Source organism: Podarcis gaigeae (assembly GCF_964106915.1).
Source record: "Podarcis gaigeae genome assembly, chromosome: 17".
In the NCBI taxonomy this organism is placed as follows: domain Eukaryota; kingdom Metazoa; phylum Chordata; class Lepidosauria; order Squamata; family Lacertidae; genus Podarcis; species Podarcis gaigeae.
In genome coordinates this window covers 1,137,279-1,161,934 of record NC_139694.1, presented here as the reverse complement: position 1 = coordinate 1,161,934, position 24,656 = coordinate 1,137,279, and the positions used below count along the sequence as shown (strand labels likewise).

General features: G+C 44.6%; 2 protein-coding genes across 3 annotated transcripts; one reads left to right on the top strand and one right to left on the bottom strand.

Annotated features, from left to right (window-relative positions):
• On the bottom strand, positions 1–11,558 carry FAM162A (family with sequence similarity 162 member A). 2 transcript variants are annotated; one of them, XM_083719994.1, is made up of 5 exons: positions 11,417–11,558; positions 9,266–9,403; positions 6,725–6,827; positions 1,725–1,833; positions 1–694 (listed from the first exon to the last, which is right to left on the bottom strand). In XM_083719994.1, exons 1-5 carry the CDS (start codon positions 11,430–11,432, stop codon positions 599–601), a joined length of 462 nt encoding a protein of 153 aa, XP_083576120.1. In that variant the 5' UTR covers positions 11,433–11,558; the 3' UTR covers positions 1–598. The 2 variants fall into 2 exon arrangements, with proteins under 2 accessions (XP_083576120.1, XP_083576121.1); XM_083719995.1 differs by lacking the exon at positions 11,417–11,558 and adding an exon at positions 11,192–11,223.
• Positions 11,559–16,416: 4,858 nt separating this feature from the next.
• MIX23 (mitochondrial matrix import factor 23) lies at positions 16,417–23,273 on the top strand. Its single transcript, XM_083720005.1, has 5 exons — positions 16,417–16,531; positions 17,891–18,016; positions 19,705–19,851; positions 20,806–20,865; positions 23,018–23,273. Exons 1-5 carry the CDS (start codon positions 16,481–16,483, stop codon positions 23,066–23,068), a joined length of 435 nt encoding a protein of 144 aa, XP_083576131.1. The 5' UTR covers positions 16,417–16,480; the 3' UTR covers positions 23,069–23,273.
• Positions 23,274–24,656: the final 1,383 nt, after the last annotated feature.

The following is a 24,656-nucleotide window of genomic DNA, read 5'->3' as shown; positions in this document are numbered from 1 at the left end:
TGAAATTTAGAATCAAAGGTTTTAGGATGATATCAACAGAACAGAAAACCAGAATTATTACAGATATTAGCATCCCAAAACATTCATGGCTGGTAGATGATATGAGAGCAAGCGGTAGCATCTACATTCCATTACTACTGTTTCAAAGCGTTAGGTCACACACCATTAAGATGTCTGTGCTACCACCGTGTGTGTGTGTGTGTGTGTGTGTGTGTGTGTGTGTGGAGAGAGAGAGAGAGAGAGAGAGAGAGAGAGAGAGAGAGAGAGATTCCTATGTATGCTATTAGTCACGGTGAATTCAATACCTTGCTTCAACAAGCCTATCGACCAATACAGAAGGTGCAATGAATATTTTAATACATACAGTAACTGAACGGAATTGGATACTGTATTTAGCTTTCTTTGAAACTGAATAGTTACTGGATACTACCAAAATATGAAATCTTCATAGGATTACCACAAAATAATTTTATTTTCTGGAAGCTCGGAAGCAACCCTTGACTAATGAATATGCCTTCCCTCAAGCCCCTCTTCCTCCTCTATAATTAAAAGACAACAATACAACTCGTGCCTTCTGTAGTATTGTCCTTCCTCTTGACTATGGTTTGGCAGAGACGCTCTGAGCGGCCTCCTCTCTCCAGCGAGCTTTTTTCTCCAGATTCTGGCTCGTCAGGGATTCGTGCCTCTCAGCAGCCTGCAGCAAAGAAGAGACCACAGAAGCATGTAAGAAAAGTAACCATGTGACTATACATTATTTTGGCTTCAAGTGTGATTCCTGCAATGTAACCCATAAGTAAGTTGCGGGTTTGCTGTATGAAGAACTGAAAGGCTTTTTAGACTCCAGGACTTATGACATGACCACTCAATGGAAGACTCTGCACTACTTGAAGGACTACAAGACTTGAACCCAGACTGCTTGGTTCTATGTCAGACAGGTTAATTTCTTTATTTCAAGAAACAAGTACAGTGGTACCTCGGGTTAAGTACTTAATTCGTTCTGGAGGTCCGTTCTTAACCTGAAACTGTTCTTAACCTGAAGCACTACTTTAGCTAATGGGGCCTCCTGCTGCTGCACCGCCGGAGCACGATTTCTGTTCTCAACCTGAAGCAAAGTTCTTAACCTGAAGCACTATTTCTGGGTTAGTGGAGTCTGTAACCTGAAGCATATGTAACCTAGGTACCACTGTAATGATAACAGGATGAAGAGCCCCCATATATATCCTCTCCTGCTCACCTTAAGAGCCTAACAGATAATAGCAGAGCTTTCGAGAAAAAGCAGGAAAGAGTAACTAAGCATCAAGAAATGAAGATGCCAAACATGATGCTATAATCCTGTCTGCCAGTGGGGGGCCATTTCAAGCCCTCTCCATATTGCAGTTTCCAGCTAACATTACAGTATATTATTTATGAAAACTATAAGCAACCTCCCACAGAGCTATTGACATAAACTGCTGATAAGGCACTGAATTCCACATTTGGGGAAATTCCCATTCTCATGCCCATCCTACCCTGACTTTGATTCTAATTCCCTCTTTCTTCCTCTCTACCTCCCCCCATCTCTTAGGTTTATCCTTCCGTTTACTTTATTAAGAATACAACCACCCACGTTTCCCCTGCTGCAGTATTCCCACAATTTAATTGCTGTTCCTGGGAGGTTAGGCTGGTCCTTTAGCTCTCCCCTCCCCCCCACGCTACTGCCAGCCTCTTAGCTCTTTTGTACTCACCCGCTTCCCCAGAATGACCATCAATATGCAGCCCATGATTGTCAAGGCAATCATTACGTAGCTGATCTTCACACGCATCTTGTTCCTTGCCGCATCAACCATCTCAAACCTTTAAAGAATGAATTATCCTAAATTAATTATCACGGATTAGCACTGTCAAGCCATAGCTGCTTCCACTGCCTTGACCATCTTGTTAATGGGGGGCAATCAAAGGAAGAATCTCGTTAAAGGCTGCTAAGCCATAAGGCAAAACCCATTATTGTACCATTCTGGGGACTACATAACCCCTAGAGCAGGGGCCGGCAAGGTTCACCTTGCCTGGGCTGGTTCACTCCCACGGAGATGGGCTGGATCGTGTCTACACAGACGTGATCTTTGGTGCCTGCACATGCACAAACATGATTTCTGGCACCGTGGAAGCGAATCCCCGCTCCACGCTGCACCGGTTTAGCACAGTGCGAGAGGGGCTCACCGGCTCGGCTCGGGGGCCATTAATTTTTTTGTAAAAAATACTTTTTATTAGATTTTCAAAAGCAAAAACAAATAAAAACATAAGTCAAATTTCCAAAAACAAAGTCAAATAAAACATAAACTCTTGCAACCAGCATCTTAGTGTTTTCTTATTTACCCTGCGCTTTGTCGCGCTCGGACTTCCTTCCTTCCTTGCTTCGGCTTTCACAAATTAACATCCACTCTTACAGATTCTTATTTACATTCCATCCACATCACAAGATTTAAGTTAACCCTGCTACAGTTTTTAAACTTCTACAGCTATTCCGTATATACACAACAAATTTACTCCACTCCTCTTCAAACTTTGTTACTTTTTCGTATCTAATCTTATCATTTTCGCCAACTCAGCATATTCAAACGGCTCGGGGACCGTTTAAACTACTCCGAGGGCTGCCTGTGGCCCATGGGCCGCAAGTTGCGGACCCCTGCCCTAGAGCTTGGGTTAAAAGTGTCTGGATTTTTTTCTTATTCAGGCAGAACTGTTGGCTTGTCCCAGTCCTGCTTGGCTGCTTTTGAAGTCCTTAGACCAGGAGAGCAGAATTGGGAGGCATGCGGAGGTAGGACCTAGAACGAGGTAGGGCACAACTCTGACCTTCAAAAGGACCAACAGGTCCCTTCTCTTCTGAGGGAGGGCGAAAAACTAGCAGACACTAGGAGGAGGAGGAGCCAAGTGCTGCAAAGCAAGGTAGAAGAAGAAGAAGAAGAGTTTGGATTTGATATCCCGCCTTTCACTCCCTTTAAGGAGTCTCAAAGCGGCTAACATTCTCCTTTCCCTTCCTCCCCCACAACAAACACTCTGTGAGGTGAGTGGGGCTGAGAGACTTCAGAGAAGGGTGACTGGCCCAAGGTCACCCAGCAGCTGCATGGGGAGGAGCGGAGACGCGAACCCGGTTCCCCAGGATTACGAGACTACCGCTCTTAACCACTACACCACACTGGTAAAGAGAAGGGGAAAGGGATACTTGCACGATGCAGACCACTCCTAAAATCAACCCTTGAATGGACCTGACCAGGCAGAGAGAAAGACAGTGTGGGACTTCTGAAGAAAAGAGATCTTCTGACAGTGAAGAAATGTCAGTATGGTCCCCTCCTGATGGTTGTGTCTCTCTTACATGGCTTATTCAATTTCCAATTTCGTTGCACTTGTGCAATGTTGCACTTGTGTAATGACAATAAAGAATCTATCTATCTATCTATCTTATTCCGTATTAAAGACAGTGTCGTCACTCGGCAGCCATAATAGAAAGGCCAACACAACCCGATTCCTAGTGCGCAAGGATGTCCCCATATGATCTACCAACAACCACAGAGGAGCTTGAGAAGGTCTGAGTGAAGGGGCAAATGGAAAATGCCATACAATGTAAGCAAGTGTAAAGTGATTTATACTGGGGCAAAACAGCAGCAGCAGCCCTCAACTTCACCAGAGGGATCTATCCAACTGATAGGATCTAAGCTGGCAGCCACTACAAAAGGGTTCTTGGGTCATGGCAGATAACCCAATTTGTGGCAGCTGTGAGGAAGGTGAATTCCATGCTAGGAGTCATGAGAAAAGGAGCTGAAAATAAACGGCCAGTACCATTGTACAAATCTATGGTGTGACTGAACTGTCTACATTTCTGGTCTCCTCACCCCACAAAAGGATATTGCAAAGCTGGAAAAGGTTGAGAAGAAGGCAATAAAGAATGACCAAGGGGATGAAAGAACTCCCCTATGAGCAAAGGTTACAACATTTGGGGCTTTTTAGTTTGGAAAAGAAAGTAAAGGGGAACACCACAAAGCTATGTAAAATGATGCACAGAAAGAAGAAAGTGGGTACAGAGATACTTTTCTCTCTAGATCCCAGGGTTCTAGACGCTTACCTGGGTTCTAGAGAGAAGGGTCATCCAGGGTTCTAGAGCCCGGGGTCATCCAATGAAGCTGGACGGTGAAATATTTTGGCCAAACTTCTTCACACAGCACATAGTTAAACTGCGGAACTTGCTACCACAATTAAGTCAAAGCTGGAAAGAACCTATGAGAGGACACATTTCTAATGTTGCCTTTCCAAGCCAACATGTGGTCATCACCTCTGTCAACAGTGTGAAAAAATGTTCAATAAGATAAGAAGCAAACAGCTGACAAAATCTCAGAATATTTGGGTTAGTGCTTCAGCACCCTCACTATAAACCTAACAGGGTTCCCACAAAATCTGCTTTGCAGCTTTTTAAGAACACTAAAAGCCCATCTGCAAAATAATTCTTGGTCCAGAACTGTATCAAGGAAGAGCTAACACAAAAGCCTGGGAAGCTCTGTGCAATCTATTCTGCCCGAATCTGTCATTGTGCCTGTTTCTACAATTTCATTAAGAGTTTGCCCTTTGAGTAGTTAATTGGTGGAATCAGTAACATGCATGACAGAGTCAGTAACTTCTGGAAACAGAGCTGATAATGTAATCACATTTCAAAGTCAGTTGCTTCTGGCAGCTGCTGCCGATTGCTTTGCTCTTCGACACAGCAGAAAACAAGCAGCAAGCTTTGAGTGTCTGGATCCCTTGATCAGCCTTGCAGAGGCCCTACGCTACTATTTTTCACACTGGGTGACTACTACTACAAAGAACATATGGTAGGAAGCTACAAAAGCACTCTGTCTGGTACACAGGCTGAGACCCTGTCTGCCCGCAGACTGTCTCGCCAGAGTGGTGCCTGCTCTGATTATCTCCCGCTTGGACTACTGCAATGCGCTCTATGTGGGGCTACCTTTGAAGGTGACCCGGAAACTACAATTAATCCAGAATGCGGCAGCTAGACTGGTGACTGGGAGTGGCTGCCGAGACCATATAACACCGGTCTTGAAAGACCTACACTGGCTCCCAGTACATTTCTGAGCACAATTCAGAGTGTTGGTGCTGACCTTTAAAGCCCTAAACGGCCTCAGCCCTGTATATCTTAAAGAACGTCTCCACCTCCATCGTTCTGTCCGGACACTGAGGTCCAGCGCTGAGGCCTTCTGGCGGTTCCCTCACTGCGAGAAGCCAAGTTACAGGCAGAGAGCCTTCTCGGTAGTGGCGCTCGCCCTGTGGAACGCCCTCCCACCAGATGTCAAAGAGAAAAATAACTACCAAACTTTTAGAAGACGTCTGAAGGCAGCCCTGTTTAGGGAAGCTTTTAATGTTTAATAGGTTATTGTATTTTAGTGTTTTGTTGGAAGCCGCCCAGAGTGGCTGGGGGGACCCAGCCAGATGGGTGGGGTATTAATAACAAACAAACAAACAAACAAACAAACAAACAAAATTATTATTATTATTATTATTATTATTATTATTATTATTATTATTATTATTATCTGCAAGCCCAATAATATTCTTTGTTGATAGGATTTCCTTGAGACACGTAGTCAAACAGCACACAGACCCAGGCAGCACAAGAAGGTGAGCCTCTATGAAATGGTTCACTGCTCCATGTAAAACTAACATAGTCTTCATAAGGCCGGAAAAGGCTTTGATACAGGTCAGATGGACACCAATTTTATCCAGCCTGTATCTACTGAAAGCTCAGAACCCCAAGATGGACAGTGCTCAAGGGGCTCAGGCCTAAAAACCAGCCTACACCTTATGCTCATCGAATGACGCACAGTGAAAAAACAGGCTGCCTCTGTTCATCTCTGCGTAACAAACTGGTATTCTAGACGTTGGCAGAGGGAAAGACAAAGAAATAAGTCTCCAAGGAGAATTTCAGAACCCTCAGAGCGTAGCTTGCACATGGCTACTTGTGATGGAATTAAAATGTAGCCATGCCACATTATACCTCCTAATCCACATACCCGCAATCACTCATCTTTTATAAAATATTCTGGATTCTCTGAATGTTGCCAAAAATTACAATCAGAATTATGCAAATGGCAGTTTTAGCCTGGTTTGCGCTTAATGCTAAGCCGTGGTTTGCTTTCCCAGAGTATGGCTTGTTTGAACATCCACACCCAACCCAAACTAACCAAGGTCTGTTTTCTAGCAACAAACCATAATGCAGAGCCAATATTTGTGGTTAACTTACAAGATCCACTGTTTGGCGTTATGTTCAAACCCAACCGTCTTGCTTCGCCACAGTCTGTATAGTTCCCCTATCCTTCAGCAAGCTACAGATGTGCGAGGCAAGAGTAGATGGAAAACAAGCTGAAGACCCAAGCTGCGGCTTGCTTTCCTGCCTATGAGACAACCTACGGTTTGTTGAACAAGACGTGGTTAAAACAAGCCATGACTTATTTTGTTGTGTGTGAACGCAGCCAATAATAATTTGAACATCTTGCTGTAATAGCTATCTGCATCTCACTGATTAAAAAAAATGGGTGGTGGAGAGAAAAGAATATTATCTTTATACCTTTGTGAAGGGCATATCCCAGCTTTAGCATGAAATAATTACTGGAGTCAAATATGGAGAGAGTCATTTTAGCTACACTGGAAGTACAGTTTTAAGCGGGTTTTTAAATGCTTGGTTTGTGAAATTCAGACTTACGACACTGTTTCTGGTATATCCTCTTCTTTCTTGAAACGGCCCGTCCATAGCAACAACTTCTTGTCCCAGTCACTGGGCTTGTGTCCTGGAACTTTGAAAGAGGCTGTAGAAAGCAGGGAAGAGAAAATGCAGTGCGTGAGAACCAAACATCTTATCCAAAAGGTGGAATTGAGATAGCAATCTCTTGCAGCACAGCCAATGACTTGAGGTATGAGGAGCCTCAGGCCCCCGCAGGCCTTCATCTGGACTCTCCTCAGAGTCCTTGCTCCACCAGTTAGGATGGCAAAGCAGAGCTCTCTGTCATTGCTTCAGCAGCCTGATCAGCTCTGTACTGAGTTTCTGAGCACAATTCAAAGTGTTGGTGCTGACCTTGAAAGCCCTAAACGGCCTCGGTCCAGTATACCTGAAGGAGCGTCTCCACCCCCATCGTTCAGCCCGGACACTGAGGTCCAGCTCCGAGGGCCTTCTGGTGGTTCCCTCACTGCGAGAAGTGAGGTTACAGGGAACCAGGCAGAGGGCCTTCTCGGTAGTGGCCCCCGCCCTGTGGAACGCCCTCCCTTCAGATGTGAAGGAAATAAGCAGCTATCTTCTTTTTAAAAGACATCTGAAGGCAGCCCTGTTTAGGGAAGTTTTTCATATTTAATGCTGTATTGTTTTTAACACTTGATTGGAAGCCGCCCAGAGTGGCTGGGGAAACTCAGCCAGATGGGCGGGGTATAAATAATAAATTATGATTATTACTGGCTGAAGAGGAAGTGGATTCACTTTCTCGGTGACCAATACAGAAGCCAATCCAGAAGCTTCAGCCTAGTTTGCTTATCTTGTCCCTGACCTTTCCTGTTGGGAAATGAGAGGGGCAGAGGAACATGGCTTCATTAGGAGCTGCCATCTCAAGGTACCTGAAACTTTCCCCTTTTATCCACTGCTCAGCTATTCCTGGTCATCTTAGCAGTGGCAGAGGAGAGATATGGGCTGGGATTACACAAACAAGCCAGCGGCGTAGTAAATCCTGGGACTCTGGATCACCCTCTTCTCAGCTGTGTGCAAGAGAGATAGAAGGATGGCGCCTGTCTCCTCTGCGAGAAGGGGGTGTTATGTATGTACATGTCTGCAAGAGTGTAGGCTAGCTCTACTTATTGCTAGTCCTGATCCTACCAACTATGGTTTTGAGCCCTATGGGGTTTTTTCCCTGCATTTAGATGAAACACTTTTGCACACTGAGCCACTTCTGAATGATTAAAGAATTAAAGAGTCTTGGCCATGGGGGTTTAGGAGCTTAAAATACCAGTAGCAAGCTATCTGCATTTCAGACTGCTGATAAGAAGGTGAAAATTCTTCAGCTCATACCAACCAGTATGTTTGAACACAACAATCATGTCCCATTCCCTATTCATGAGTATCTATCTACCAAAAAAAAGTGTGTGGTGGGGGGACAGCTGGTCCCAAATGCTAAACAGTCGGAAAGGCAAAGGTGCAACCGGAGATTAAAGGATTTAATGCTTCTAGACAGTAACAAGTTCAGAAAATATGGGCTGAGGTATCTTCAAGCTATCCACCTTCCTACACAACGACACCTTCATTTACTAATGATCAACCATTTCCAAGGCCTTAGTGCAGGCACCCCCAAACTCGGCCTTCCAGATGTTTTTGGACTACAACTCCCATCATCCATAGCTAACAGGCCAGTGGTCAGGGATGATGGGAATTGTAGTCTCAAAACATCTGGAGGGCCGAGTTTGGGGGTGCCTGCCTTAGTGGCTGCCCGTCAACTCAGAAGTAGGGCTTACTCCCAGGTAAATTAGGTTAGGATTGCAGCCTTAGACACCCAAACCCTTTAGACAGACAAGGCCTGATTTCAGCAAGAATCACATATGGACTTTGGCTTGCAAAATATGGCAGCATACATAGTTAAGCAAACATAGCCATAGAAAGGAAGGTTAGTCAAAAGTTTATAGGGAAAGGAAATCAAACAGCAAGTCACCACGTGAAGGTAAAGCTAGCACACATATTGCATACAATGTATATGGATCTACTTCCTCATTTTCAAATTGCACAAATTTAACGAAGAAAGTAAGATCCTCAATACAGAGAATGCACGGGGTTCATTCACTGTCCTAATTTCCAGTCAACAACTACTTCCCATTGTGCTATACCTTCTCCTTCAGTGTTGATGGGCTACATGCACACTTGTGGATATGCGCCCATTCTTTCAGATACTGGAAAAAGAAATCTGATTTGGGGCATGCATATAAAACAATTTAAAAACTACCAATCAGTACCAGAGGCAGTCACATGCAAATACACATGTTGGATTTCCAGGCATGCTGCTGGAACCTATAGTTATATGCCCAGCTCTTTCCAGCACAACCAAACATGGCAGAAAATAAAGAAATGAATTTGTACGTAGTAGTCAATGACAGGTCATCAAAATGCAGTTATTTACACAAAGGGTAAGGCTACTGCCCTACACACAAATACTTGGGAAGCAGATTCCATGAAACAGCATATTACCAATCAAGCACGAAGATAATTCTGGTTTACCTGAAGCTTGGGGTTTTGGCTTCTGCACGTTCTCTGCTTGGGTTTTGCTGCACATCCTCCTGTTCACAAACCGGCATGGTCCTCCACTTGCACGCAGGGCAGAAGGAAGACGTTTGTCCAAAATCCTAACAACTACGCCTGGCAAGAGGAAGGGGGGGGGGAGAGAAAGGTGACATGTTAGAAAAAGTTGCAGCATAAAGAGAGAAACGTAACACAATGCAGAAGACCCTACTCTCGGCTTCAGGTCCTTGAGCAAAACAGTGAATTTAAGAGGGAAAGCACCACTGAACTCTGCAAGATGTGCTGGTAGAAGTACGACAGCGCCGGATTCGAGATGGTGCAGGTAGTTCACCCGCACCAGGCGCCAAGCTGAGGGGGCACAAAGCAGTAGGAAGAACAATGACCTATTTGGGTGGGGGGTGCCAAATTTTGTGCTCGCCCAGGACAACCTGTTACCCAAAGCCTGCCCTTGAGTATTCTCTGACTGCATTTGCTTTTGTTTCTTTTTGGAAAATTTAATAAGAGCAACAGCAACAAAATCCTGTGGGGGAGAAAGCTCATCAGAATGTACCCTGATGGGTTCCATAAGGTCACAACTGGAAAAGATACGGTTTTGGGTACTAAAGCATATTCAGTAGCCATCTCACACTTAAGTCATAATCAAAGTATCTAGTGGATTGTTCAAAACACTAAGACGAGAAAGCAGAAAAAGCCGCACATTTTTCAAAGTGTCAAAAATTAGCCACAGACTAGGTTTTCCCAGCTAGTTAAGAGTTGGTCAGGCGCTCTTAAAACATTTTTAGTGAGGAACTATTTGGCCTGCCATAAGTCAAACACAAATCAATATTTAGGTAAAGGGACCCCTGAGCATTAGGTCCAGTCGTGGCCAACTTTGGGGTTGCGGCGCTCATCTCGCTTTATTGGCCAAAGGGGCCGGTGTACAGCTTCCGGGGCATGTGGCCAGCAAGACTGAGCCGCTTCTGGCGAACCAGAGAGCGCACGGAAACGCCGTTTACCTTCCCGCTGGAGTGGTACCTATTTATCTACTTGCACTTTGACATATTTCGAACTGCTAGGTTGGCAGGAGCAGGGACTGAGCAACGGGAGCTCACACCGTCGCAGGGATTCGAACCACCGACCTTCTGATCAGCAAGCCCTAGGCTCTGTGGTTTAACTCACAGCACCACCCATGTCTCACCCTGAACATTACCATGGTTAATAGTATTGAAAGCTACTAAGGAGCTGCATAAAGGTAAAGGGACCCCTGACCATTAGGCCCAGTCGTGGCCGACTCTGGGGTTGCGGCGCTCATCTTGCTTTATTGGCCGAGGGAGCCGGCATACAGCTTCCAGATCATGTGGCCAGCATGACTAAGCCGCTTCTGACAAACCAGAGCAGCACACAGAAATGCCGTTTCCCTTCCCGCCGGAGCGGTACCTATTTATCTACTTGCACTTTGAGGTGCTTTTGAACTGCTAGGTTGGCAGGAGCAGGGACCGAGCAACAGCAGCTCACCCCGTCTTGGGGATTCGAACCGCTGACCTTCTGATCGGCAAGTCCTAGGCTCTGTGGTTTAACCCACAGCGCCACGTGCATCCCTAATCAATATTTACCAAAACAAAAAAAATTCCTTCCAGTAGCACCTTAAAGACCAACTAAGTCAGTTCTTGGTATGAGCTTTCGTGTGCATGCACACTTCTTCAGATACACGAAGTGTGCATGCACACGAAAGCTCATACCAAGAACTGACTTAGTTGGTCTTTAAGGTGCTACTGGAAGGAATTTTGTTTTGTTTTGACTATGGCAGACCAACACGGCTACCTATCTGTAACCAATATTTACCAATACATCATTAATGTATTAATGAATATTTTCCAATACATTCTTACTCCTCTCACACACTGGAGTATGTTATGCCCAGAATACTTTGCATTTCTCTCCCCCTTTTTCTGCAAGGCGCGCGGGGTGTCCAGAGTCTCCTCCTCTGCGGGGCAACAACCCCGCCAGGTAGGCGAGGCGGAGGCCCAGGTCTCCCGGGCGAGCTGCACCACCTGAACCCGGGTCTCCCCAGCCGGCCCTTCGCTTCGGCTTCTCCCCGGCCCCCCTCCGAGGTCGGGCAAGGACTAGGCCCGGCGCGGCAGAGGCACTCACCGGCAGTTGCAGCCATGGCCCCAGGAAAGAGGCGCCGCCGCCGCCGCCGCCGCTTCGCCCCGCCGAGGCCCCGGCTCCCCGCTTACGAAAGGCGCCTGGGAGGGGAAGGAAGGTCAGCAGCGGGGCCGAGAAGCAGGAGGAGGAGGAGCTGTGGGCGTCGCTGGCCTCGGAGGCCGAATGGCGGGCTGGGAAGAGGCTCCAGGCCCGCCTCCCTCGGCTTTACTCGCGAGGAGGAGGACGCGCCTCTGTCTCCTGAGAAATCTCTATGAGGGACAAGTCAGAACTGGATAGGGAACAACGGATTGGGAACTGTGGCACCTCGGGTTAAGAACTTAATTCTTTCCCAAGGTCCGTTCTTAACCTGAAACTGTTCTTAACCTGAAGCACCACTTTAGCTAATAGGGCCTCCCGCTGGCACCGTGCAATTTCTGTTCTCATCCTGAAGCAAAGTTCTTAACCTGAAGCACTGTTCCTGGGTTAGCAGAGTCTGTAACCTGAAGCATATGTAACCCGAGGTGCCACTGTACAATGAAAGAATTACCTTGAGAGAAGATTTGAGTCATTGATGCAAAAAAGAAGCATACAGTGGTCCCTCGGGTTAAGTACTTAATTTGTTCCGGAGGTCCGTTCTTAACCTGAAACTGTTCTTAACCTGAAGCACCACTTTAGCTAATGGGGCCTCCTGCTGCTGCTGTGTCGCCGGAGCACGATTTCTGTTCTCATCCTGAAGCAAAGTTCTTAACCTGAAGCACTGTTTCTGGGTTAGCAGAGTCTGTAACCTGAAGCGTCTTTAACCTGAGGTACCACTGTCCTCTCCTTTTCCTCCTCATACTGAAATACTGCCCCTCAATGAGGCCAAACTTAGATTCACAAAAAGTTTAGCGGTCTGCGTCCCCCCAGAATAAAAGCACTGGATAATTCCCAATACTGAACATCATGTATTGCAGCAGCAAATACAGTGGTACTTCTGGTTAACTACTTAATTCTGATCGCTGAAGAATGGATGCTTTTGAATTCTGGTGCTGGAGGAGACTCTTGAGAGTCCCATGGACTGCAAGAAGATCAAACCTCTGCATTCTTAAGGAAATCAGCCCTGAGTGCTCACTGGAAGGACAGATCCTGAAGCTGAGGCTCCAAGACTTTGGCCACCTCATGAGAAGAGAAGACTCCCTGGAAAAGACCCTGATGTTGGGAAAGATGGAGGGCACAAGGAGAAGGGGACGACAGAGGACGAGATGGTGGGACAGTGTTCTCAAAGAGACCAACATGAGTTTGACCAAACTGCGGGAGGCAGTGGAAGACAGGAGGGCCTGGCGTGCTCTGGTCCAGGGCGTCACAAAGAGGCGGACACTACTAAACAACTAAACAAAAACCCCATTGTTATGTCCTGAATTGAATAGGATCCAAACTGCAGCAGTCTGATTGGTCCTAGAACAATAGGATCCAAAAGGCAGCAGTCTGATTGGTCCTAGAACAATAGGATTCAGAATGCAGCAGTCTGATTGGTCTTAGAACAATGCAGCAGTATGATTGGTTGGCAGGAACCACCCGATCATGCTCCAGATAGAAGTGAATCCACAACCTGATTGGCTTACAGTAGAATTCCAGAATTATCCAATCATGTGCAGCCCATTGTGTAAATAATGTACCGTATTTTTCGCTCTATAGCACGCACCCGACCATAACACGCATGTAGTTTTTAGAGGAGGAAAATCCGTAGGCATGCCACCCATAGGCATTCCTTCCATAACACGCACAGACATTTCCCCTTATTTTTTAGGAGGAAAAAAGTGAGTGTTGTGGTGCAAAAAATACGGTATATAAAGCAGATACTTTGAGGGGACTTTCATTCATTCCTCCTCACCATTATGAGCTGAATAAAGAGCATGAAATCACTTTGCGACTCTGAGTATATTTCACCCATGTTTTTGTTGTTGTTTAGAAGAGCATTTACCCATCTTACGAGCAGCCTAAAGTTGATGAGAACTAGGGCCAAGGGCTGGAAACAAAGAAGTGGTGTGTCTGGGATGCCTGTTTTGGTCCTGTTTTGCTAGAAATAACCAAGAGTAGTATTTCTGGTTCTCCCTGATTTGTGTGTGAGAGAGCAGTGAGAGTTGAAAAGCAGAAAAAGACAGAATTTGGTTGGCATGGCTCTCAGGCCTAGATTCTGGCCCTGTAGCCATTCATTTTTAAGGCATTTAAAGTGCAATAAAACTCTTTGGGGTTTTAGGTTTTTTGCTGCGACAGACTAACTCATGGTTACCCCTCTTGGAATCTAAACTTTTGAAAATGTGATATCTACCTATAGGCTGCAGTAGAGCAGGTTATTCTATTATCTCAGCATTCTGACACCGTTCAGGCGTCTGCATAGCTCAGGTTTTATTCTTGGTTAATTCAGCCTCGAATAATGCAACTGCATGTGCAACAAGTTTTGTATTCTTAAGCAAGTGCCAAGTGTTCGTCCCCAGAGACAGAAGACTTGGGCAAGGCAGACTGAGTTTTTGTTTTTGTTTTTAATTTATCCAGCACCATAATTCTTGCAGCTGCTTATAGAAAAGAAACAAAATAATAAATTAATAAACAATAAAAAAATCGTGTCAGCGAACAACATCCCCACCCCCAATAGTCAGCAGCCGAGATGTCTAGTGATATCTCAGAGGGCACTCCTAGTGAGAAAACAGTAGCAGGCTCCCGTTGACAGGCCTGGATTATCTGGACTGTAGTCAACTAATTTTAGTTAGAGTAGACCCATTGAAATTAATGACCTTGACTGACTTAGGTCCATTAATGTCAATGAGCAACAGGTAACATCCTTTGTAATGTTGTGGAAACACTACAAGGCCAGCAGTTCACTCATCCAATTAATGTTGCTGGTTTTCTCCCAGTGCTGATTTTGATTAGTTCCCGTAAATCTTACAAGATCTGGACACCCCACAAATAGAAAGATAATGTATACATGCTGGAACATTAAGTTTGCAGAAATAGTTTTCAGTATGATCTGCAACCTTTCACCTCAACTCCTTCCCCTGTGGCAACTGTGTGGTTTCAAGGCTTTCCTCGACTCTGGTCAAAGGTCTCATACAGTACATTGTTTCTCCTCCCCTTCTACCAAATGACCTACCAAATGACCTCAACCCAGACTGCTCTGCCTTTATTTTAGTTATTTATGCAGTTACGCAACAGCTTTATACACTGGCTTTCAGGGCATAAAACCCTGTAGGCTTTTCTCCCTTTGTCCACAAGTAGAGAAAATGATTAGCACTGCAGATATCCCTTCAAATTTTTTCATCATTTTAGAGCCAGCCTAGGCTGGGAGGGAGGGATGTGGGTGGTGCTGTGGGTTAAACCACAGAGCCTAGGACTTGCTGATCAGAAGGTCGGCAGTTCGAATCCCCACGACGGGGTGAGCTCCTGTTGCTCGGTCCCTGCTCCTGCCAACCTAGCAGTTCGAAAGCACATCAAGGTGCAAGTAGATAAATAGGTACCACACGGGAAGGTAAACGGCGTTTCCGTGCGCTGCTCTGGTTCGCCAGAAGCGGCTTCGTCCTGCTGGCCACATGACCCGGAAGCTGTACGCCGGCTTCCTTGGCCAATAAAGCGAGATGAGCGCCGCAACCTCAGAGTCGGCCACAACTGGACCTAATGGTCAGGGATCCCTTTACCTTTTACCTAGGTTGGGAGGGAGAAAAAGCAGGTGGAGTAGGCCCCATTGAATTCAACAGGACTTGCTTCTGAGTAGACATGCCCAGGCCCATGTGGCTACCTTTGGGTGGTATTCAGCTGCGTTTTACTCAGTTTTAATGAACACAAGCAAGTTAGGGCCATAAAATTCACGGAGTCTATTCTGAGCAAATGTTCAGGCTTTTCCAGATTTCATTTTGCACTTTCCAGGCACTGGTCTGGGTTTTAAAACTCCCTGTCCCCCCCAAAAAAAACCTGCTTCTTGGTACTATGGGTTGCATTAAACTAAGCCATATTCAAGTCTGTTGAAATGAATGAACCGAAGTAATGATGTCTATTAACCTCTGTACTCTGAGTAAGACTAGCATTGAATATCACCCAAAGTAATGATGGGTGAAGATGGGGTGTCACACACAAATACACAGTGGACCCCTGGGTTGCGAAGGTGATCCGTGCGGGAGGCATGTTCGCAACCCACATCAAGAATACCTTTCTCATTGTCAGAGCCACGGGTGGTGCCTCTTCGCTTTCTGCCATCAAGGTTGTGTCACATACATTTGGAAATGTACATCTAGTTATTTTTCCCCTTTAATTTTTTTTGCCCCCTCCCCCAAGAGTGTGAGGTCCTAAACTGGAGCTTGTTTAGCTTATACCTAAATCTGGCACTTAAATCATAGCTGTCAACTTTTCCCCTTTTTTTAAAGGACATTCCCTTCTTCCAAATAGGATTCCTCGCAAGAAAAGGGAAAAGTTGGCAGCTATGACTTCAATCCCTGCAGCCTGGCTGGGGGCTGGGCTAGATGCCCCTGGGGGATGTTGGAATGAAGTTATATGGCTTTAGTAGAAATGTTATAAGGAACTAAGTACAAATAGATTATTAATGTATTAAAGGGGAAAAATAAGGTTAGAATATGTTAAGATAAATTACAGGACAGAAAACAGATGAAGATGGAAAGGAATTGCTGAAACAGATAACTGAAGTGGAATACAAAAAGGAAGGTGTGAGGAGGTCGTGGAAACAAGTGAATGAAAGATAAGATATTGAAATTATTGGATGTGTCTTAAATTTGTTTTGTTTTGTTAGTTTAACGTCTTCGTGTTATGTAGTGTCTTTGTTTTTGCATTGTACTGTATTGTATTGTTTTGTTTATTTTATTTTTTTCTTTTGTAGTGTTTAAACTGTTAATAAATATTATTTTTATAAATAGATGCCACTCGGGGGAACTAAGTACAAATAGATTTTTAATGTATTAAAGGGGAAAAATAAGGTTAGAATTAGAGAGAGCCGCCTCTCTCCTGATTGCAGGCCCGGGCGGGGGGCGTGGTCGCTGTGACGTCGCGCCTCCCGATTGGCTGCCCTCCAGGCTCTCCGACCTCTCCAAGATGGCGGCGCCCAGCTCTTTCCTCAACTGTGAGGAGTACGCCGAGTTCCAGGTAGGAGACGCGGCGGCGGCGGCGGCGGAGGGGAAGCGGGGCGCGGGGCTGCTTCGTCGGAGCGGGAGGCCCGGCTCTGCCCTCACGACCGGAGAGGCCTCTGCCTGAGAGGGAGCGAAGAACCGGCTGGCCATTCAGCCGCAGCGCCCCCTTCCACCCTCCTGGGGACGGCGCTGGCCCTCTTCCTCCTCCTCCTCCTCCTGCGGCCGAGGGGCGGCAAGGGCAGCCAGGGTGGCCCGGCTCCCGCGGCCTCGGAGGGGGAAGCCGGCTGGGGAGAGGGGACCAGCCCGGAGCCGAAACCTCTGCGGCAGAAGAAGGGAAAAGGCTCAGGGAAGCAAAAACCCCACACAAATCCCGAGTGGAGCCTCTTCAGACGGTAACGCTTCCTTCAGGCAACTCCTGGTGCCAAATAGTAGTATTATTACAGTGGTACCTCGAGTTACAGACGCTTCAGGTTACAGACTCCGCTAACCCAGAAATAGTACCTCAGGTTAAGAACTTTGCTTCAGGATCAGAACAGAAATCGCAGTGGCAGCAGCGGGAGGCCCTATTAGCTAAAGTGGTGCTTCAGGTTAAGAACCGTTTCAGGTTAAGAACGGACCTCTGGAATGAATTAAGTACTTAACCTGAGGTACCACTGTCTTGTTATTTCCCCAGCCACTCTGAGCGGCTACCAACAGAATATACAGTGATACCTTGGGTTAAGAACTTAATTCATTCAGGAGGTCCGTTCTTAACCTGAAACTGTTCTTAACCTGAAGCACCACTTTAGCTAATGGGGCGTCCTTCTGTTGCCGCACCACCAGAGCATGATTTCTGTTCTCATCCTGAAGCAAAGTTCTTAAGCTGAAGCACTGTTTCTGGGTTAGCGGAGTCTGTAACCTGAAGCGTATGTAACCCGAGGTACCACTGTATTAGTAGTACAGTCATACCTCGAGATGAATACGCTTCAGGTTAGGCAAATTCAGGTTGCGCTCCACGGTGACCCAGAAGTAACGGAGCGTGTTACTTCTGGGTTTCGCTGCGCGCGCATGCGCAGAAGCGCCAAAACGTGACACGTGCGGACACGGGTTATGTTCACTTCGGGATGCAAATGGGGCTCTGGAACGGATAATAATAATAATAAGCGATCAAACATTAAAAACTTTCCTAAACAGGGCTGCCTTCAGATGTCTTCTAAAAGTCAGATAGTTGTTTATTTCCTTGACATCCGATGGGAGGGCCTTCCACAGGGCGGGAGCCACCACCGAGGAGACCCTCTGCCTGGTTCCCTGTAACCTCACTCATTTCCCTGGGTTTTTTTTTTTCTTTTTCACTCTTTTTCACCTTAGAATCAACGTGTCTGTCTTTCTTCTACAGGAGCTGCTCAGGGTGATGAGAACCATCGATGACAGAATAGTCCATGAATTAAACACCACTGTCCCAACAGCTTCTTTTGTAGGAAAAGTTGATGCTAGCAAAACGTGTAAAGAACTTCATCAGTCGGTAAATGCATTTGTTGCCGTTCTATTATTTGCGTTTTGGTTTTTAACAAGTGGTAATAGGCATGTCACTCATTAATGCCATGCTACATAGTGACTATGTTTAATTACTTCATTCTCTGGAAGGAGATTGTTACTGCTTTTGTCACTGTCAAGAGGTAGGTTCAGGCAGGGATAGTTATAAATTATTTTAAAGTCTAATAATAAACAGAAGTACAAAAAAATGGGGTAAACCCTAAGAGATAGGAGGAACACGCAAAACAGATTAATAAGGACTGAGCATGCTTAGTGGGCACAAAATTCTGAGAGGCTTTTGTAGGGCGGGGAGGAGGAGGATGGGGGAAATGGACTATTCTGGAAAAGAGCATGGCTGACTGGAACTTGGAAACCTATGCTGCAACATCTTATTTCAAGCTTTGCTTGTAATCAATAATCCCCATGACGACTTAATATTAGTTAACCATAAATCTGAAAAGTCCGGCATTGTGAATGTCTTAGAAGCATCAGAGACTGTAGTGCTGCTGAAGTTAAGCAAATTGGAACTATCATTCGCCTGGACAGGACACCAGTGGGAGTCCCATGGAACAGTAGAATAGAATAATATTTAATAATAATATAAACTAAAAAGTTTTACCTTTTACCCACCTCCCCCTCTCTCTCTCTCTCTCTCTCTCTCTCTCTCTCTCTCTCTCTCTCCATGGCCTCACTTCCTTCAAGAATGAGTCTTGTAACTGCCTCTCACTCACACTGGCCCCTTCCTCCAAATACTGTCAGTATCTTTCAATGCTCCTGTCAGTCTCAGGCGAGTCAGTACCAATGTTCTCAATGATCTGGGCCTTATCCTGTATGAAAAGGAATCTGTCCCCACCCCACTTACGGTCTTAGTGCATATCTAAGACAGCCTCTTAAACAGCTGTCTGTATTTTAAGTAAATTAAATTGAAATATCTTAAATTGGCTTTCTGTCATTTTAAATAGCATTATATTATGGGTTCAGAGGCTCTCTCTTCATTTGCTTGTTTACTCCCTTTAGCAGTGCTCTTAACCAGGCTGTACAATAAAAGTTGAGTCTATATGCTGCTGGTTGCACCAGTAAGAATTCATTGTCTGACATGTAAAAAGCCGAGAACCTTTTTAAACATCAGACAATGAATTCTTACTGGTGCAACCAGCAGCATATAGTCTACCCTGGAGAAGCAGCCTAAGGAGCTCTTGGAACTTCAGGATACATTAAAAGTTGGAAAGGTGGTTTTGAATGTATCTCATGTACAACATTTAAATACGAGAACTGTGTGTTGCCACTCTCCCCTCCGCTTACCATTTCAAAGAAAGTGAACAGGAGTGGAACCAGTTCATTAAAGCTGTATTATTCTCAAGCAGTGAGGATTTCTCTCTAGTATCTAAATTGACAGACTTTTTCCTTGCATTCTGCTGTAGCAGAAATTTTCCATTTAAATTTCTGCGTAACCTCTAGGGTATCACTGACTGCACTGTTACTGGGTGAGCTGTAGGTTTTCTGGCTGCATTTGTGAATAAGAAGGCGAGAAAGCTGGTTGGGAGTAAAACGATCTTGTGGAACATCCACTGCATGCACGTTGAAAGATTTACATTCTGTACAAAAATCATTCCATTTATTCCTTGCTTTTAACAGGTGATTGGATAGCTGACTCTTTTCTTTTCACTATTTATTTAGCTGGCACAGGCTCATGAAACTAGAGAGAGAATAATCAAAACCTGTATTGCCCAAGCTTCCAGTGTAGTAGAATCTTTGCAGGAAGAGAGGAGGAAATCTCTGGAGGATACGGCATTGTTAAAAAGGCTCAGGAAAGAGCAGACCAAGGTGAGTGGAAGAGTTTTCAGACTTATTTCCTTGTTATTATTATATGAAAAATAGTGTACAATTCATAATCGCAAACGGAAAAAAGATAGTACAGTGGTACCTCAGGTTACATACGCTTCAGGTTACATATGCTTCGGTTTACAGACTCTGCTAACCCAGAAATAGTACCTCGGGTTCAGAACTTTGCTTCAGGATGAGAACAGAAATCATGCTCCGGCAGCGCGGCAGCACCAGGAGGCCCCATTAGCTAAAGTGGTGCTTCAGGTTAAGAACAGTTTCAGGTTAAGTACGGACTTCTGGAAGGAATTAAGTACTTAACCCGAGGTACCACTGTACATGCAGGTCTCGCTTACTGAACATAGGCCTTTCTGTCTGGCCCTTGGGACATTTCCCTGGCCCCTCTCACCAGTCACATCCTTTCTCCTCAGGCTGCACCCCTTAGCAGCCCTGCCTTGCACTCTTCGTAAATGTTTTGCCTGGCTAGAATATGCCCTTGAGCCCTGATGACGCTTCTTGCATTATCATGGATGGAGTGCGAGACTGTGCAGAAAACAGCCTACTGTACAAAGGCAAGGGAACCTGCCCCTCCGTCCGAAAAAGATTCCCCATCTCTGCTTTGTGGTCTCTTGGACAGGAAAAAAATCCCCTTCCACCAGTGAAATGTTCTAATATCTGTTCAAGGCCAGGCCCCCGATACCTATGTTAAATTCACATATTTGCATGGAAAGGTTCACTGGCTGGATGGTAGGGTCTGGACCACTGCTAGTTAATGTTCAGGGATCTTCAGTGTTTGTCATAATGTTTTTATTTACGTGAATAAATGTTTCGGCTTCTACGTGGTTTCGCTGGATGATAAAGAACATGATCCCTGTCAGTCTGCTGCTGATAGGAACCCATCCATCTTGCCAAGCTCCTAATGCAGAGAGTACTTATCTTCTTTCCTTTCTCCCACAGTTGAGATTAATGCAGTCAGAGTTGAACGTTGAAGAAGTGGTAAATGATAGAAGCTGGAAGGTATGGCACCCTCTTGACTGGAGATTTAGGACCTCTGTGTGAATATTTGGTTGATGCAACACATTAAGACTGTGATGAGATGAAGTGTCATGATTCAGGCTAGGTTAAAATAAGGAGAGGAGTAGAAATACTCTGAATAAGCAGTTCTCAAACTTGTTTAGCCTGTTGCTCCCTTTTCAGAAAAAAAATACAAAGCAAAGAAACAGAAAGATGCAGTGACAAATTTGGTTCTTTTATGTATCTGTATTTCTACCTACGTCCTACAACATAGTAAAGAAAGATGTTGTAAATAAGACATCTTGAAGCCTGAAATTATAAAATAATTTATAAAAATCAACCATAGTATCATTTGCACTACACACAGAAAACTAAGATAACGAAAGATAATATTAAAATAAAAATTAAGAATAACATGAAAAATAATACTAATGAGAAGGATGAACCTGGTGTGCTGCTATCAGTTTATTAATGTTTGGTTCTGCGAAGTGGACTAGGCCCCAGGATTAAAAACCCATGGGGCGGAGCAGAGTGAAGCCTGCCGACTCGAGTCTGGTCCACCCCAGGGGCAGGTCCAGCACCTCAGCCCGCCTGCCATTGGCTGAATAGGCAGGCAAGCTGCAATTCACTTCCTGGGCTTGAGTGAACCTGAAAAGGGTTCACCCAAACCCAGGTGTCAGGCTTCGGGGAATCGGATCCCTCCCCCGGTGGCAGTAAATAAGCAGATCAAACAAAAGGAGCGTTCTTACCAGTTAGTTTCTTTAATAATCACAGTGAGAGACAAAGGAATGCATCTCTTGAAATGGCGTTGCTCCCAGTAAAGGTTCACCCCTTCTGTCCCCCTTAATCTACATCACTCCTATGCCAGGTAATCTAAGCTTATTGTCACTGCACTCTCTGTCACTCTCAAAAGCCTGTCTAGTCTTAGGCGAAGGGGGGAATCTGCCAGCTGTCTCTCTCCTGGCGTTTCCTCTTCTAGCTGTTCCTCACCCAGTATTTCCCAGCTTTCCCCCTCTGGACTATGCCCCTCTGCAAACCACTGTTCTAAATCAATACTGTCCTCCTGCTCTTGGGAAGGTTCAGGACAATGTGGGGGGGGGGGGAGCCCTCCCACCATTCCTCCTCAGTTCGGTCCCTGACACACCCCTCACTCTGGATCCAGGCAAGGGATCGTCACCGTCCCACAGGGGCACCCAACGTGGTGGTAAGAATCATTGCACAGCAGAATGAATCGTTTTTAATTTTTTTCTTCTTTCTATATACTTTTACTGCCCCATGTTTTTATTCAACACCCCCCAATTGCAGCTGAGGCTACTACCGCCCCCCTGGTTCATAGCAGCTCCCCCCACCCTCCGGGGGTTGGTATTGGCCACTTTGGGAAATACTGCTCTAAATAAATAAAACAAATAGCCTAGGTATCTAAGATGGACACAAAATAAATGAAAACAGTAAAAACGTAACAAAAAATATAAAACAAAGCACATTTTATGTATGGATAAATCTGTTGGCAACATATGCATAGTTGATTGGACTGTAATTAATCCTTTATTATTTTATAATTTCAGGCTTTTTGGGGGGGCAAAGTTTTATTAGTATTATATAATTTTAGAATGCATATAAAACAGAGATTAAAAATATAACAACAGTCAAAAATTTAAAGATGAAAAACAAAACTATAAAATATACACACATGAGTTAAAATAACAAAGTCCAAGTAAAGGCTATCAGCTTTATCAGATCGTCAAGCATAGTTCCAGATTTGCCGGGCTTGTGACGGGGGCTGTCTTGAGAGTGATGGTTCTGCTTTATGCTTCTTAAAAGACTGCCAGATCATATAAAAATGTTTGGAGGTTCTTGTCCTTGTCAAAATCTCAAATTATGCATGATTTTCTCTATTAGAGTATATTCCAGAGCGAACGGTATCAAGCGTCCAGTTTAAGATTTGGGCTGTTTCCCATTGAGTTGCGATTACTGGAGGGGGAGGAGGAGGAATAATAATAATAATAATAATAATATATTTATATCCCGCCCATCTGGCTGGGTTTCCCCAGCATTTTGCTCCCCAGCAGATTAGGTGTTTTGAACATTCATTGCACCCTTACTTGTATTAACAATATTTATTTCAAGAACCAATCCTTCTGTCTTGGTGTCTTAGGTATTTAATGAACGCTGCAGAGCTCATTATAAGCCTCCGAAGAGTCAGTGACGCAGAGGAGGGGATGTCTTCCCCTGAAAGTGAACTTCAATCATGCAAATAAGAGAAGAAACATGGAACAAGCTGCTTGGGACCTTTTGAGGGGGGAAATCAGATCTGTGGGGTTCAGCCCAGTGAATAGTTTTGCTAATTAAGATAAATCAACTGCTATTTTGTATGGAAAGAAGTTTTTTTTATTAAAGAAAAGAAAAAACCAGATGGAATGTGATGCCAGCATTTTAACTTCAACATTTCCAGATCTACAAGTATCCTTTAGACAGGATGAGAGAATAATGTCTCTATCTCTCCTTGGACCACAAAGTTTCACCTTTTTATTTTGGTTTCTAGGATGGCTAAATTTGGGCTGTATCATCTGGCCTGGTTCTAAAACTGGCATAGGTCTTAAAAGATTACTGCTGTGATAAAAGGAAGTTAATAGGTAATACTTGATACAAACTGGGAATTTACCTTTTAACTACATGTAGCATTCTGTAAACAAATCCAATTTTGACTGGCGATGTAGTCAGTTTAAACTGTGGACTCCAGTTGCAGTCTGACTGGTGCCAGTTGTGAATTGCTTTATACTGGACACTTTTGGAGTGTGGACGTTGACATCTATATCTTTTTGGCTTGGATGCTGAAATAATTTGAGAGTGAAAGATATTAAACTCATGAATTTGCTACATGAAGCAAATACTGAATGCCTCTCATCAATTTCACGGATGACATGCCAATGTGGACAGACCTATAGGTAAATTCACTTCATATCATGCTAACTGTAAGTCTCTCTTTATAAGTGACCTACCAGGGAGTTACACAGTGTAATTACTCACCTGCGGAAATAGCAGGTTCCCCCCCCCCAATATGTCAACAGAGTTTCTTGAAATTAAGTCCTATTGATCAAGTTCTAGAAGAGTCACAGTTCTAATTCGTGGGAGAGAAAAAGGGTGTGTGTGTGTGTGTGTGTGTGTGTGTGTGTGTGTGTGTGTGTGTTAAATTGAACTTGAGAGAATATGCCTTCGTTAGATGTAACTGTCTGATATTCAAATAAAGGAAATTTACACTGCTCAACAGCTGGACAACATGACAGGCTTTCCAGTAGTTCTATCCTTATATAATTTTGAATACAATTCTTTAATGCCATTTTAAATGTATAAAATAAATTTTCAAGCACTATGCAGTTTTGCTGACAATTTTCTAAAAACTTAGCCTTATAATAAAGCACAAATGCTATCTAATTGGCTTGTTTTAGGAGACCGACCGATTGCCTTACTCTCGTCATGAGATTCCAGTGTGAGGGAAATTGGCTCTGAAAAGCACACAGAACACATGATTACACTCTACAAAGTGTGTAGATATTTCATTTCAAAAGCCATCAAGGTGTATAGAAAGCAAAAAATAAAAGCCTGCCATAATTACCAACATTCCAGAGTCGCGATACAAGCCTCTCACTGTGTGATGACTCAATTTCCTAAACCCACCTGTGCATAGAAACCTTTATGCTCTCCCTGAAAAGACACGGCTGCTTCAGATTCCTTTTTTCCCCACATCCCATTATAATGATTAATTCATTATTTTAAAATCCTTTTATCAGGAAGTA

Bases quoted from the DNA above. Each gene is read 5' to 3' on its own strand.
- FAM162A (XM_083719994.1), bottom strand. The intron at 6,828-9,265 runs GTAAACCAGAAT...TGCTTTCTACAG, and splicing joins GCCAAAACCCCAAGCTTCAG to CCTCTTTCAAAGTTCCAGGA. The intron at 1,834-6,724 runs GTAAGTCTGAAT...CATTCTTTAAAG, and splicing joins GATATACCAGAAACAGTGTC to GTTTGAGATGGTTGATGCGG.
- MIX23 (XM_083720005.1), top strand. From the start codon at position 16,481: ATGGCGGCGCCCAGCTCTTTCCTCAACTGTGAGGAGTACGCCGAGTTC. The intron at 16,532-17,890 runs GTAGGAGACGCG...TTTCTTCTACAG, and splicing joins AGGAGTACGCCGAGTTCCAG to GAGCTGCTCAGGGTGATGAG. The intron at 20,866-23,017 runs GTATGGCACCCT...TTGGTGTCTTAG, and splicing joins TAAATGATAGAAGCTGGAAG to GTATTTAATGAACGCTGCAG.